Consider the following 13687-nt stretch of genomic DNA (forward strand, 5'->3'; position numbering starts at 1 on the left):
GCATGGTGGCTCATGTCTGTAATCCTAGCTACTCAGGAGGCTGAGATTTGAGGATTGCAGTTCAAAGCCAGCCCAGGCACTAAAGAACATAAGACTCTCCAATTAATCACTAGAAAAGGGACAGTGAGGCTGTGGCTCCAGGGGGTAGGGCAATAGCCTTGAGCTGAAGAGCTCAGGGACAGTGCCCAGACCCAGAGTTCAAGCCCTGTGACTGACCAAAAAAAAAAGAATTAGGTTGTCATCTGCATTTAGAACCAACACAGTTAGTTACAAAGACAGATGTTGCTCTTCCAGTTCATGTTAATATTCTCAGGGACAGCGCCCAGGCTGAGTTCAAGCCCCCTGAACCACAGAGAGAGAGAGAGAGAGAGAGAGAGAGAGAGAGAGAGAGGGAGGGAGGGAGGGAGGGAGGGAGGGAGGGAGGGAGAGAGGGAGGGAGGGAGAGAGGGAGAGAGAAAGAGAGAAAAGAAAAGGAAAGAAAAGAAAGACAATAGAAAAGCAAATGGTTGCATTGTACTCATGTTGAAGTAGGTGGTTTTAGAAAAAATTGGGAGCGTTAGCTTGTGGGTTGGTCCCTGAAAAGTGATTTGTCCTAAGTGTTTTACGCTTAGAAAAACACAAAGTAGCATATGTTGTTCAAATTCAGCGAGTTTTTTCAAATTTTTAATGCCTTCCTTAAAACTGCTTTTTAATAATGGGTAATTTAGAACATTTTAGAGTTTGCTTGTCTTTGTACTTATTTTTTTATTCAGGCAAACATAAATGGGCGTGTATTAGCTCAGTGTAATATTGATGAGCTGAAGAAAGAGATGAACATGAATTTTGGAGACTGGCACCTTTTCAGAAGCACAGTAAGATATTTATAATTTTGTTGTGGTAAATTTTATTATAACATAAAATTATAACATTTTATAAAATCAGAACCAGTAAGTCCTGGCCTAAACTGATATTTTTCCATATTAAAATCTTCCGAGCTGAATTTTATGCTTGTGTCCAGCCTGGTATCGTGAAGAATGTACAGCAGTACTGGGAAGCCTTTGTGCTGCCTAGTTTTCCTCAGAAATCCCAGGAAGAGACTACTCATCAGTTTTCTGTGGCGACAAACATTCTGTCTTGACCTAGCTCCAGCTAGGCCCCCTGAGCTGCCGACACCTCAGCCTTTGGTGTTTGTCCTTGACAGGTGTACATTGCTTTGTTAGCAATAATCTTGCTAAGTCAGTTTAGCACTGACCACCTACTAGATGACGCATGACCACCTGGCTTGTCTTCAAAGTCCTGACAAATACATGTAGGCAGACTCCCCTTACAGATCATCCTCACTGCTCCTTGGGTGTAAATTCTCACTTGTCCTTGCTCTTTGGACTTGAGCCTGTGCTACAGTGGGCTACTGCAATAGTCACTGCTTAAGTTTACCTTAACAGCTTTTTTTTTTTTTTTTGGCCAATCCTGGGCTTTGAGCTGAGGGCTTGAGCATCATCCTTGGGTTTTCTCAAGGCTAGAGCTCTACCCTTGAGTCACAGCACCACTTCCAGCTTTTTTCTATGTATGTGGTGCCGAGGAATTGAACCTGGGTCTTCGTGCATGCTAGACAAGCACTCTACCACTAAGCCAAACTCCCTGCCCCTATCTTGACAGCTTTTATTCCTCTCTACCTTTGGTTTCTCTGACATCCTCCAAGTGCATTTTCTTTTGTCCTCAAGTTCATTTTTAAACTAAAGTAACAGTATAATAGACAGGTTATAATTCTATATATGATTGTTTCTGACACTACTTTTTTCTTAGTGTAATTAAAGATAAAAAGATTTAGCACAAATTCATTAAAATTCACTTTACAAAGGAGTGTGTGTTCTCATTTCCATTATAATAACTTTATAGTGTTTTGTTTTTAAAACTCTCTAAAGGGGTCAGGAGTCTGGCCTAGTGGTAGAGTGCTTGTTTAGCATGTACAATGACCTAGGTTCAATTCCTTGGTACACATACATAGAAAAACACTGGAAGTGGTGCTGTGGCTCAAGTGGTAGAGCCTTGGACTTGAGAAAGCCCAAGGACAGTGCCTATGCCCCAAATCAAGCCCCAGGACTGGCAAAAAAAAAAAAAAAAGTCTCTAAAGTTTCAAAAATGTGACTTCACATCATAGAGATATCTTTTTCTTTTGCTAAGGTACTAGAAATGAGGAATGCAGAAAGCCAGGTGGTTCCTGATGATGCACGTTTTCTTAATGAAAACACCAGTGCCACAGTCCCTCATGGTGAATCTGTTCGTCGGTCTTCTCACAATGAACTGCCACACACCGAGCTCTCCAACCAAGCTCCCTACACGCTGAACTTCAGTTTTGAAGAACTCAATACACTTGGCTTGGATGAAGGTGCCCCACGCCACAGTAATCTAAGTTGGCAGGTATTTATTAAACATCATTTATTGTATTATTGAATGGGAGAGTTCTCTGCTGTGTTGTTAGTACACTAACACAGTCACTCAGGAAACACAATGAGCACTCACCTGAGTGAGATGGGGGATGTGTTCATTCATTGAGAGGACCAGACAAGAAAATCAAAGAAAGGTAAGGTGATTAAATTGAGAACACAGGACAGCAGCCTAGAGGAAGCAGGAACTGGGCCCAGTTACCTTTCTCTCCCTATTTGCCTAGAAAATTTAGGAATCATTGGCTAACATACATATCCAGTGTTATCCTTTCGAGTCTTGCATTCTGGTTTTCCAACACACACACACACACACACACACACACACACACACACACACACACACACACACACACACACACACACACACACCACGTACCTCTCTGTCTCTGCCTCTTGTCATCTTCCTCCCTCCTTCCCTTTTTCTTTCCTCTCTCCTTCCTTCGCCTTCTCTCCTTCTTCTAGAAACAGAAGAATATTTGCTGATGTAAGGTTTTTATTTTTTTGTGTTTACACTGGAGCCTGAACTCAGGGCTTAGGTACTGTCTCTTAGCTTTATTGCTTAAGTTTGGCACCCTGCCGCTTGAACCACAGCTCCACTTCTAGCTTTTTGGTGGTTAACTGGAAGTATTAGTCTCATAGGATTTCCTGCCTGGGCTGGATTTGAACTGTAATCCTCAGATCTCAGCCTTCAGAGGTGAGGGTTCTAGGCTTGAGCCACCAGCGCCAAGTGCTTAGGTAACTTTTTTTTTTTTTTGCCAGTCCTGGTCTTGAGCTCAGGGCCTGAGCACTGTCCTTGGACTTTCTCAAGGCTAGAGCTCTACCACTTGAGCCTCAGCACCACTTCCGGCTCTTTTTCTATGTATGTGGTACCGAGGAATCGAACCTGGGTCTTCATGCATGCTAGGCAAGCACTTTAACCACTAGGCCAAACTCCCGGCCCCGCTTATGTAAGTTTTAAGGTTTTTCTTTTTTTCTTCTTTTTTTTTTTTCTGGCTGAATAGTATTTCATCAGTTGGTGGAGATTTGACTTGTTTCAACATTTTGGTGATTACAAATAGTTCTACTGTGACCACTTCTAGACAAGCACTCTACCATTAGCCCAAACTCCCAGCCCTATTTTTTTTATTTTTGCCAGTCCTGGGGCTTAAACTTGGGGCCTGAGCACTGTTTTTGGGATTTCCCAAGGCTAGAGCTCTACCACTTGAGCCACAGCACCATTTCCAGCTTTTTCTATGTATATGGTACCGAGGAATTGAACCAGGTCTTCATGCATGCTAGGCAAGCACTCTACCACTAGGCCAAACTCCTAGTCCCGCTTATGTAAGTTTTACTATAACTATTTACTGTAATTGAAATGGAAACTGAAAATTTTTCTAAGTATTTATGTATTTAAAAATAAACTAAAGTGCCAGGTGCCAGTCCTGGGGCTTGAACTCAGGACCTGAGCACTGTCCTTGGGCTTTCTCAAAGCTAGAGCTCTACCACTTGAGCCACAGCACCATTTCCAGCTTTTTCTATGTATGGGGTACTGAGGAATCAGATCTGGGTCTTTATGTACTAGGCCAAACTCCCGGCCCTAGAAACAACTTTTTTTTTTTTTTTTGCTAGTCCCGGGCCTTGAACTCAGGGCCTGGGCACTGGCCTTGGACACTTTTTGCTCAAGGCTAGCACCACAGTGACTTCCAGCTTTTTCCTAGTATGTGGTACCAAAGAATCGAACCCAGGGTTTCGTGCATGCTAGTGGAGCACTCTTACCACTAGGCCATCCTCCCGGCCCTCCTATCCATTCTTATACATGCCTAGTGCTTTCCCCCATCCCTAATCTGTGCTGTTTATTCCTCTCTTTCTAGCTCTTCTAAGATTTGTAGCAACTTTAATCCTAAAACTTCATATAGAAAAGACAACTTAATTTCTTACTTAATTTCTTAACTAGGACCCAGCCTCATGGATTTTATTTCTGCCCTCTATCTTTTTTTTTTTTTTTCGTGTGTGTGTGTGTGTGTGTGTGTGTGTGTGTGTGTGTTTGGGGTATTTTGGCATTTTTAAGTATATTGTCTTCATCTGAGTTAGAATTTGAAAGGATTCCATATCATACAAGTTGAAGCAGGTTTTTGGTTTTTTCTAAATTGTATTTTGAAGATTTGTGGGCTTTGCTTTAGCGGTATGTCTTAATTCTTTTTCCCTTCCAGGAGCGTTTTTCTTAATCTATTTTAATTTTACAAAAGGGTTTTACTGTGTCAGTTACATATAATAAATATACTTTGATCATATTTACCCCAAGGGGAATTTTTTGTCAATGAAAGTAAATTTTGCCTTGAATTTTAAAGTTTTGAAGTTATTAAAAGCAGGTGCTTGCCAGGTACTGGTACCTCACACCTATAATCCTAGCTACTCTGGAGGCTGAGATTGGAGGACTGTGATTCAAAGAGAGCCTGAGCCAAAAGTCTGAGGAAATTATCTCAAATTAACCACTAAAGGGGGAAAAAAAGCTGAAAGTGGAGGTGATTTAAGTGGTAGAGAGCTAACTTTGAACAAAAAAACTCAAGGACAGCACCTAGACCCTGAATTCGGCACACACAAAAACAAAACAAACAAAAATAGGGGAGCAGGGAGTTTGGCCTAGTGAGGTAGAGTGTGCACCTAGCATGCATGAAGCCCTGTGTTTGATTCCTTGGTTACCATATACCCAGAAAAAGCCAGAAGTAGTGCTATGGCCCGAGTGGTAGAGCATTAGCCTTGAGAAAGCTCAAGGACAGTGCCCAGGCCCTGAGTTCAAGCTCCACGACTGGCAAAAAAAAAAAAAATGGTAAAGTGATTTAATGTAATTTGTAATTATACTTTTAAATTTTACCAAATTTTAAAAATCTTGGAAAGCTTTTTAACAATAAGAGTTCTATTTAAAGTTGGATTCACAAGTTTTATTAAACTGTTTAGGTAGAATTATTTTAAAAGAGCTTGGTGTTTTGCTGATTTTTTGCTGATTTGTTAGTACACACATATACTTCCTAAGCTGGCATTTGTCTTTTTTGGTTGTTTTGTTTTGTTTTTGCTTATTTGAATTCTTAAATTTTTTTTTCTGTCTTCACAGTCACAAACTCGCAGAACCCCAAGTCTTTCGAGTCTCAATTCCCAGGATTCCAGTATTGAAATATCAAAGCTTACTGATAAGGTGCAGGCCGAATATAGAGATGCATATAGAGAATATATTGCTCAGATGTCTCAGTTAGAAGGGGGCCCTGGGTCTACGACAATCAGTGGTAGATCTTCTCCCCACAGCACATACTACATGGGTCAGAGTTCCTCAGGGGGCTCCATTCACTCTAATCTAGAGCAAGAAAAGGGGAAGGAGAGTGAGCCAAAGCAAGACGATGGGAGGAAGTCATTCTTAATGAAAAGGGGGGATGTAATAGATTACTCATCGTCTGGCGTTTCCACTAATGAGGCCTCACCCCTGGACCCTATTACTGAAGAAGATGAAAAGTCTGACCAGTCAGGCAGTAAGCTGCTCCCGGGCAAGAAATCCTCAGAAAGGTCCAGCCTTTTCCAGACTGATCTGAAGCTTAAGGGAGGTGGATTGCGCTACCAGAAACTTCCAAGTGATGAAGATGAGTCAGGGGCAGAAGAGTCAGACAATACTCCACTACTCAAAGATGATAAAGATAAAAAAGCTGAAGGCAAAGCTGAGAGAGTGTCCAAGTCTCCGGAACACGGTGCCGAGCCCATTAGGACATTCATTAAAGCAAAAGAGTATTTGGCAGATGCTCTCCTTGACAAAAAGGAGTCATCAGATTCAGGAGTGAGATCCAACGAAAGTTCTCCCAATCACTCTCTTCACAATGAAGCCGCAGATGTTTCCCAGCTTGAGAAGGCGAATCTCATAGAGCTGGAAGACGACGGCCCTGCTGGGAAGCGGGGAATGCCTCACAGCCTGAGCGGCCTGCATGATCCCATCATCACCCGCATGTCCATTTGCTCCGAAGACAAGAAGAGTCCTTCCGAGTGCAGCCTGATAGCCAGCAGCCCCGAGGAGAGCTGGCCCACGTGCCAGAAGGCCTATAATCTCAACCGAACGCCCAGCACTGTGACCCTGAACAACAACACTGCTCCAGCCACAAGGCCCAATCAAAATTTTGATGAGATGGAGGGAATTAGAGAGTCTTCTCAGGTCATTTTGAGGCCTGGGTCCACTCCTAACCCAACTGCTATTCAGAATGAAAATCTAAAAAGCTTGACACATAAGCGAAGCCTACGTTCAAGCTACACAAGGCTCTCGAAAGAAGCTTCTGAGCTCCATGCAGCAGGCCCTGCAGATAGTGCAGGCTTTGGAGAAGAGAGAGAAAGCATTCTTTAAGAAAACCAGCAGAAGTGGTGGAATATTAGGCCCTATACCAAAATTGTCCTGAATTTTGAATTCACCTATCACCTCTTCATACATTTCTTTCACAGATAATTAACAGTTGATCAGGTTCATACTATACAGACATACATAACCGAGGAAAGCCTAAGGAATGATGGTTCATCAGTAAGCCTCCATTGTCTCTGTAAGTAGGAGTTTAAAAAACGTCTCTACCAGAGCAGAGCACTGGTGGCTCACGCCTGTAATCCTAACTACTCAGGAGGCTGAGATCTGAGGGTCAGGGTTCAAAGCCAGCCAGGCACTAAAGAACGTAAGACTCTTATCTCCAATTAATCACTAGAAAAGGGCAAGAGGAGGTGTGGTTCAAGGGGTGGGGTGGTAGCTTTGAGCTGAAGAGCTCAGGGTCAGCACCCAGGCCCAGAGTTCAAGCCCCATAACTGACAGGAAAAAAAAAACAAAACTCACCATTATTATGCTTTTCATTGACACATAACTCCATAAAATTATTGAAACACCATCTAAGTATAAAGATCAAAAAGGACTGGTTAAGCTTAAAGAGCTTAACTTGGAAAACGAAAACCTAAGGATCCCCTTTGTAGAACAATTATTGATCACACACTTGAGATGGTGGTAGATGGAGCAAAAAGCACGTTTTGTTTATAAGTTGTTTAGGTAAGAATTTTATAGGTTTTAGAGCTGGAGGTGTGGCAGCTGCCTAGCAAATGTGAGGCCCTGAACCCAAACCTCATTGCTATCCCCCACCAAAGAAAAAGAAACAGAAAAGGAATTTGTATGTTTTGAAGTAGCCCAGAGACTTGGGGTGAATTAATTGTAAAATGACAACCAATATTCTATCTAATATACAAATTACTTACTAAAAATGTTTTAAATAGAAAGTATTTACTGAAGAGGACTTTAAAAATTGCTAAGAAAGTGAGTCAAAGGTACCCAGAGTAATTTAGCAATTTAACTGGGCCAGCCTTACCGTTTAGCATGATTCTTTCTACAGTTCTTAGCAGAGTAAGGGGTGGATTCTTTTTTATTGTTTTGGGTTTTTTTCTGGTAGTGGTACTAGGAATCCCGCTTAGGACCTCCTAACTGCTGGACAAATGTCCTGTTACTGAGCTGTACCTCAGACTTTAACACAAACTCTTCCTCTGCAGAATCAAGGAGATATGGGCAGTCATAGGCACTAAATATTTAAGGAATGATATATGAAGACATTTTTACATAAGAACTTTAGTGGAAAATGACAAGGAAATGTTTAATTGGACAGAACTAAATCATTGTCTTCTATACGGCACAGTTTATCTGCTGTGTGTATTCCACACAGCAGAAAGAATATCAAAAACGGCAGTACTTTTTTCTTAAACATTGAAAAGCATGAAACAAAGTATGAATAAAAACAAGATATGACTAGTGTGGTCATGAAACCATATTCTTTGCATTTATTGTTCACAGACATTAAGAAAAGGATCCCATTTGAGTAGTATGTAGGCTAGAAAGGTCTCTGCCATCATGCATTGAAATCGTCACTTTGACACAGCGTATTATGTGGAATGAGTTCTAGCAGTGTGTCCTGCCGGAGGTGGGACAATAGATGGTGAGCCACAGCTGTAATTACCTAGACAGAACCGTGTGTGGTGTGCTGCTTACCTGCCTGACCAGGCCTGTGGTAAGAGTCGCTCTTCGTGATTCACTGCCTTGACGTTTGAGTATAATGGAGCATTTTATACAGTTTTCTTAGCATGACCTTTCGCAGATGTTTTAGCATTTAAAAGGGCAAGGTGTTACTGACATTTATATATTGTAGTGTTAACATTTTAATGTTTATGATATTTATTATTTTGCAATGTGCTGTAATTAGCAAGTATTTCAGAGTCAGTGTTTTCCTTTTCAGACAAGTAGTTGCAGCTTCTTCCTCATTGGAGAATACATTCTCATGCTTTGTGAAATTAATACTGGAGTAGCAAATGTACAAATAGATTTAGAAAACAATAAAAAAAATTGCATGTCATTCTGACTCATGGAGTTTTATTCCCTGTGGCAATGATTCACACTTTGATTAAAAATAAAGAAGTAATGTGTGTGTTTTGTTAAATGTTCCAGCCGCCCCCACTAGTGTTTCTGAAAGAAGTTGGCTCTAAAGTCTCTGTGTCCGTGCAGCGCTTTTTCCTTAGCATCGCTGACAAAGAGCTCATTGGCATCTTGCAGTGCAATTCTGTATCTGCACAGGCCAGGTGATTCAGGTCCTGGAGAACAGCCATTTATCACAGGACCATCCTGGACAAGTTTGCTTTTTCACACTGATAAACGGCAGTGCAGATGGGTGATTGAGTCCCTGTTATTTCTTTGAGTCTATATGTCGGTGTATGTGTATCTATTCTGTTTATAACACATTACCCAGACAGATGCACAGATGCGCACATACGCAGCTGCTTTAAGTGGGATAAAGATGGATAGAAACCTGAGACTTGGATCCCTTTATAGAGTCTTATGTTATGGATCAGTTTGCCCCCACCTTGAGCCACAAGAGAGATCTGTTACTGTGCATCATATGAAGGTAGATCTGCTCCTCTTGTCAGCTGCTGCCTGTGAGCATGTCTTTGGACAAGCCCAGAAGTGACAAAGCTGAGACTATTCGCATGGTGCTGAATGACTAAGGCTCAGCACTCGTATGTGGGGAATTGAAGTATCTGTGAAAACTGAAACAACGTTTTCAATGTGGAAGGAAAATTTGTCTTCATGTGATATATTAGTGTTTTTTTTTAATATAGTGCTTAGAATGTAACTGCCTCGCTAAGTAATTCTCTTGAGAATTCTGGATCGTTTGCATGATATAATGCTACAGTAAGATACATGTGACTAATTTTTTTCTTACAAATACTAATCGGAATTTTTTTGGAATGAAATTAAATCTTTTTCCATTCTGGCTAAAGTACTAATTTAAAAGGGTTTAAGACCACATAATTTGGGGTTACACCAGGAATTCTCAGCCTCTTTAGAAATATCCCAGTTTAAAAACCTGAGTTCCTGGCTAAATCTTGAGCAAATCACAGTACTGGCCAGGAAAAGAGAGCATGAGGCACTCTTGTTCCCTTTGTCTTGTGAATGACCCAGAGGGAAGAGGTAGGAAAGAAGAGGCAGTGAATTTCTTTGGTCAACATTCAAGACTGGACCCCAGCCTCTTTTATTCCCCTGCCTTCTCACAGGCTCCTGCTGACACTTTGTCAGGAGGACGAGCCTGTGAGGTACGTGGGTAGGGTTAAGGCCTCAGTGCCCCTCTGAACTAGCTTTGAGAAGTCTCTAGGTTGTCCTAACCCTGTGATTCCCCACTCAGAAGCGTCAACCTAGGCCACAGTTATACAAATGTGAAGTTGACAGTGAGCCAGCACTGAATACTCTCTAAATGTTTCATCGCTTGACAAAGGTTGAGAATCCCTGGCTGAGACTGATTAAACAGAAAGAGATTTGAGATCTTAGGTAATTTTGAACCTTTCATGCCTAGGAAGAACATGCTGTCCTCGAGATAGATCCATCTCCAGAAGGTCCCACTTAAGGTACGTAAAAATTAGCTTCCAACGGGTACTCGAGTTAAGCCAGCTGTGGAGATTTTCCTTCTTACAAACTTAAAATCCTTACCACTTTATCAAATGTGAGTTAAGTATTTAGAATGACAGGAAGTAGCCTTGGTCATGGAAGTATTTCATAGAATGAGCAGCAAATTACAGCCTTGGCAGCAGAATCCTGGCAGCCTTTGTTGCTAAGACATCACAGGGGCATTTTGGAGCTTGGGCTGTAATCTCTCCCTCTCTCTCTCTCTCTCTCTCTCTCTCTCTCTCTCTCTCTCTCTCTCTCTCTGTCTCTCTCTCTCTCTCTCTCTCTCTCTCTCTCTGTCTCTCTCTGTCTCTGTCTCTCTCTCTCCTCTCTCCTCTCTCTTTGCCTCTCCCTCTCTCTCTCCCTCCCTCTCCCTCTCTCTCTCTCTCTCTCTCCCTCTCTCTCCCTCCCCCCCTCCCCCTCCCCTCCCCCTCTCTCTCTCCCTCTCCCTCCCTCTCTCTCCCTCCCCCTCCCCCCTCCCCCTCCCCCCCCTCTCTCTCTCCCTCCCCCCTCCCCCCTCCTCCTCCCCCCCCCTCTCTCTCTCTCTCTCTCTCTCTCTCTCTCTCTCTCTCTCTCTCTCTCTCTCTCTCTCTCAGGTCACTGTTCCCTGAGCTTTTTCTGTTCAAAAAATTCTTGCCCAAGTTGGCTTTGAACTACATTCCTCAGATCACAGCTTCCTGAGTAGGTAGGGACAACAGATGTGAGCCACTGACACCTGGTTTTAAGTCCTTTTTGAGCAGCGCCTGAATGGCCATGGGGTGAGCACTGGTTATTCTGCTTGCCCAGTGCAGTGAGGTATTTTGGAAAATGAAGGGGCCAGGCAGTAAGGAAGAACAAGTACAAATGTTTGGTGACTTAGACAGGGGTCTCACCGTGATAAACCTTGCAAGTAGAGAATGCATGGAAGGTTCCGTGCTCCAATGCAGTGGTGTCTTTCTGTGATCCTGGATGGCCTGGGAGCTGCAGCTGCTGTCACCACACAGTCTCAGAGAGAGTTGGACCATGCTCATTAGCCCAGGAAGAATTCAGAAGTCAAACAGCATCTACCAAGCATGCATCCCTTTCCCCTTCAGATAGTTGGAATGTCATCAGTGAGAGGCCATAGTGCCACAGCCATTAGTGGGATGGCTTTAATTTTTATTGCTTTGGGAGATAGTGCTGGAGTTTGAGCTTCAGGCCTCATGCTTCTTGGCAGATACTCTGCTGTTTGAGCTGTTTCTCTAGCTCTTTTCACCTGGATTTTGGTCTTCCTACTTATGCATCAATCCTGAGTAAGCCTGTGCTACCATACCCTGCTTGTTGGATGAGATAGGCTTTTCCTAACGTGTTACCCAGGCTGACATATAAAAGATAACCTTTCACCTCCCATCTCTGCCTCCTGAGTAGCTGGGGGGACAGGCATAAGCCATCAGGACCTTAGGATGCATGTATGTATTTAGCCAGTCCTGGGGCATGAACTCAGGGACTAAGCACTGTCCTTGGGCTATCTCAAGGCTAGGGTTCTACCTTTTAAGCCGTACCTCCACTTCTGACTTTTTCTACATATGTGGTACCAAGGAATCAAACCTGAGACTTCATGCATGCTAGGCAGGCACTCTACCACTGGGCCACACTCCCAGTCCTGGGATGTATCCTTAAAAGTCATAAAAATCTAATCAGAGTAAAGCCCAATTTATATTAGCACAAGTGAATTATGTAATATAAAATAAAGACAGTGGTGTTCCAGAGCTCATAAAAATCCGTCTGCTGAGGCGGTATCCGTGGTCACTGGCTTCAGAGAATACACAGAAGTCCTCACAACTCCTGCGAAACATTTTAGTGCTGCTAATTCTAGTGGTGAGTATTAGAGGCTGCTTCTTGTTTTTTGGGGAATCAAACATGGAATCGCCTATTAAAGTGAATTATTACATCATGAATAAATTTTACCTAACTAGAATTCTATGACCATTATATTTAAGAAGTTAGAAATAATTAAGATTGTTTTATTCACTATCATTTTCTAATAGTAACATTTTATACTTATTTGCCTCATTTTTCTTCAAGGCAACAAGGGCTCTAGACCTTAGTACCCTGCCCATAGATCCAGCAATGCTTCCTTCTCATTTCTCCTGACAATTGCTTAGCTTCTCATGGTTGGCTTCTTCATCAAATATAAGGGAGTAAAGAAGAAACAGTCGGCGTCCAGTCAGCTGGAAAAAAGATGTATTTTCCTTACCAGTTTTATGTGTTCTTAGTAGCTGTAGAACCTAGTTAGGATAAAGTGTTCTTTTATGAAATTTTAGATGAGTCCAAATGTATAGCAGAAAGCATGTAACTTATCTCATTTCATGTTTTATAGCATGGTCTTAGGTATCTAATAAAGAGATTGTTATTTTCAGAATTATCATAGTTGCTGACATAGTTCTCATTTGTGTTTCTGAGAGTTTGTAGGCTGCATATTGTTTTTCCATGCAATTTAAACTACTTTTATTTTTAAAGACATTTCTTTTTTTTTTAAGTTGTGTGTGTGTGTGTGTGTGTGTGTGTGTGTGTGTGTGTTCCAACCTCTGTGTTTTTGTCTTGAGTTGCTTTCAGTCTTTTGTTTGTTTTTAGATCTTGGTGCCACCTGTTGTACCATAAGCACTGCTAAGGGCAGCTGAGTAAAAAGAACCACAGTGCAGTTCTTAAGGCCACGCTCTAGATTTCAGAAAGCGTGTGGATAGTCACAGAATACTTTAAGGAGAGAATAAAATAGATCTGAATGAAACTAGATTAACAACCCTAGGAAATTCTGTCCAGAAATCCCATGGTATCCTATAGTATGAGTGCATATACCTTACCACTGGATCAGAGCCGTCCTTACTGGCCTAATCTCCCTGTCACCTGTCTAGCCCCGAGAAGCTATTGTTTCTGATTCTAGTCATCTTTCAGGAAAGAATTCTGTGCTTTGCTTAATAAACTCCCACAGTGCACATCCACAGCCCATCTGGACCAGGTCTAGGTAGTGTTTACTTCAGTCCATGTGTGTGTCTTAAACCTAGTGTTTAGTCCTTAACAAAGGCACCAAGCTTATGAATGAATGTAAAAATAATTGTAGAACCAAAGTAAAGTAGTTCAATTCCTGCACTTTACATTAGAATACAGAAAAGGCTCAAGTACAAATTACCTTTGCTGAACTTGTTTTCTCTGGGACCAAACATTGAGGTGTATATTTATAGTGAAAATAGCATTTCAGAGTATCACAGTGAGGGATAAAGGTTTATTTTACTGAGTTCAGTCCTTCTACCTTGCCTTTTGCAAGGTTAGTCTCAAAGGCCTTCCTTACCCATCT

The 13687-nt window shown here is 42.0% G+C and overlaps 1 protein-coding gene across 9 annotated transcripts in view; it reads left to right on the forward strand.

Annotated features, from left to right (window-relative positions):
* Positions 1-8797, forward strand: part of Kidins220 (kinase D interacting substrate 220) — a 97736-nt gene extending 88939 nt beyond the window's left edge. For all 9 annotated transcript variants that reach the window (XM_090337484.1, XM_090337486.1, XM_090337488.1 and 6 more), the window contains 3 exons: positions 753-851; positions 2161-2397; positions 5512-8797. In XM_090337484.1, coding sequence (XP_090193610.1) covers positions 753-851; positions 2161-2397; positions 5512-6774 — 1599 coding nt within the window. In that variant the 3' untranslated portion in view covers positions 6775-8797. The remainder of the gene's footprint in view (positions 1-752; positions 852-2160; positions 2398-5511) is intronic.
* The last annotated feature ends 4890 nt before the right edge of the window (positions 8798-13687 follow it).

Source organism: Megascapheus bottae, chromosome 7 (assembly GCF_031878675.1).
Source record: "Megascapheus bottae isolate mThoBot1 chromosome 7, mThoBot2.hap1, whole genome shotgun sequence".
Classification (NCBI taxonomy): Eukaryota; Metazoa; Chordata; class Mammalia; order Rodentia; family Geomyidae; genus Megascapheus; species Megascapheus bottae.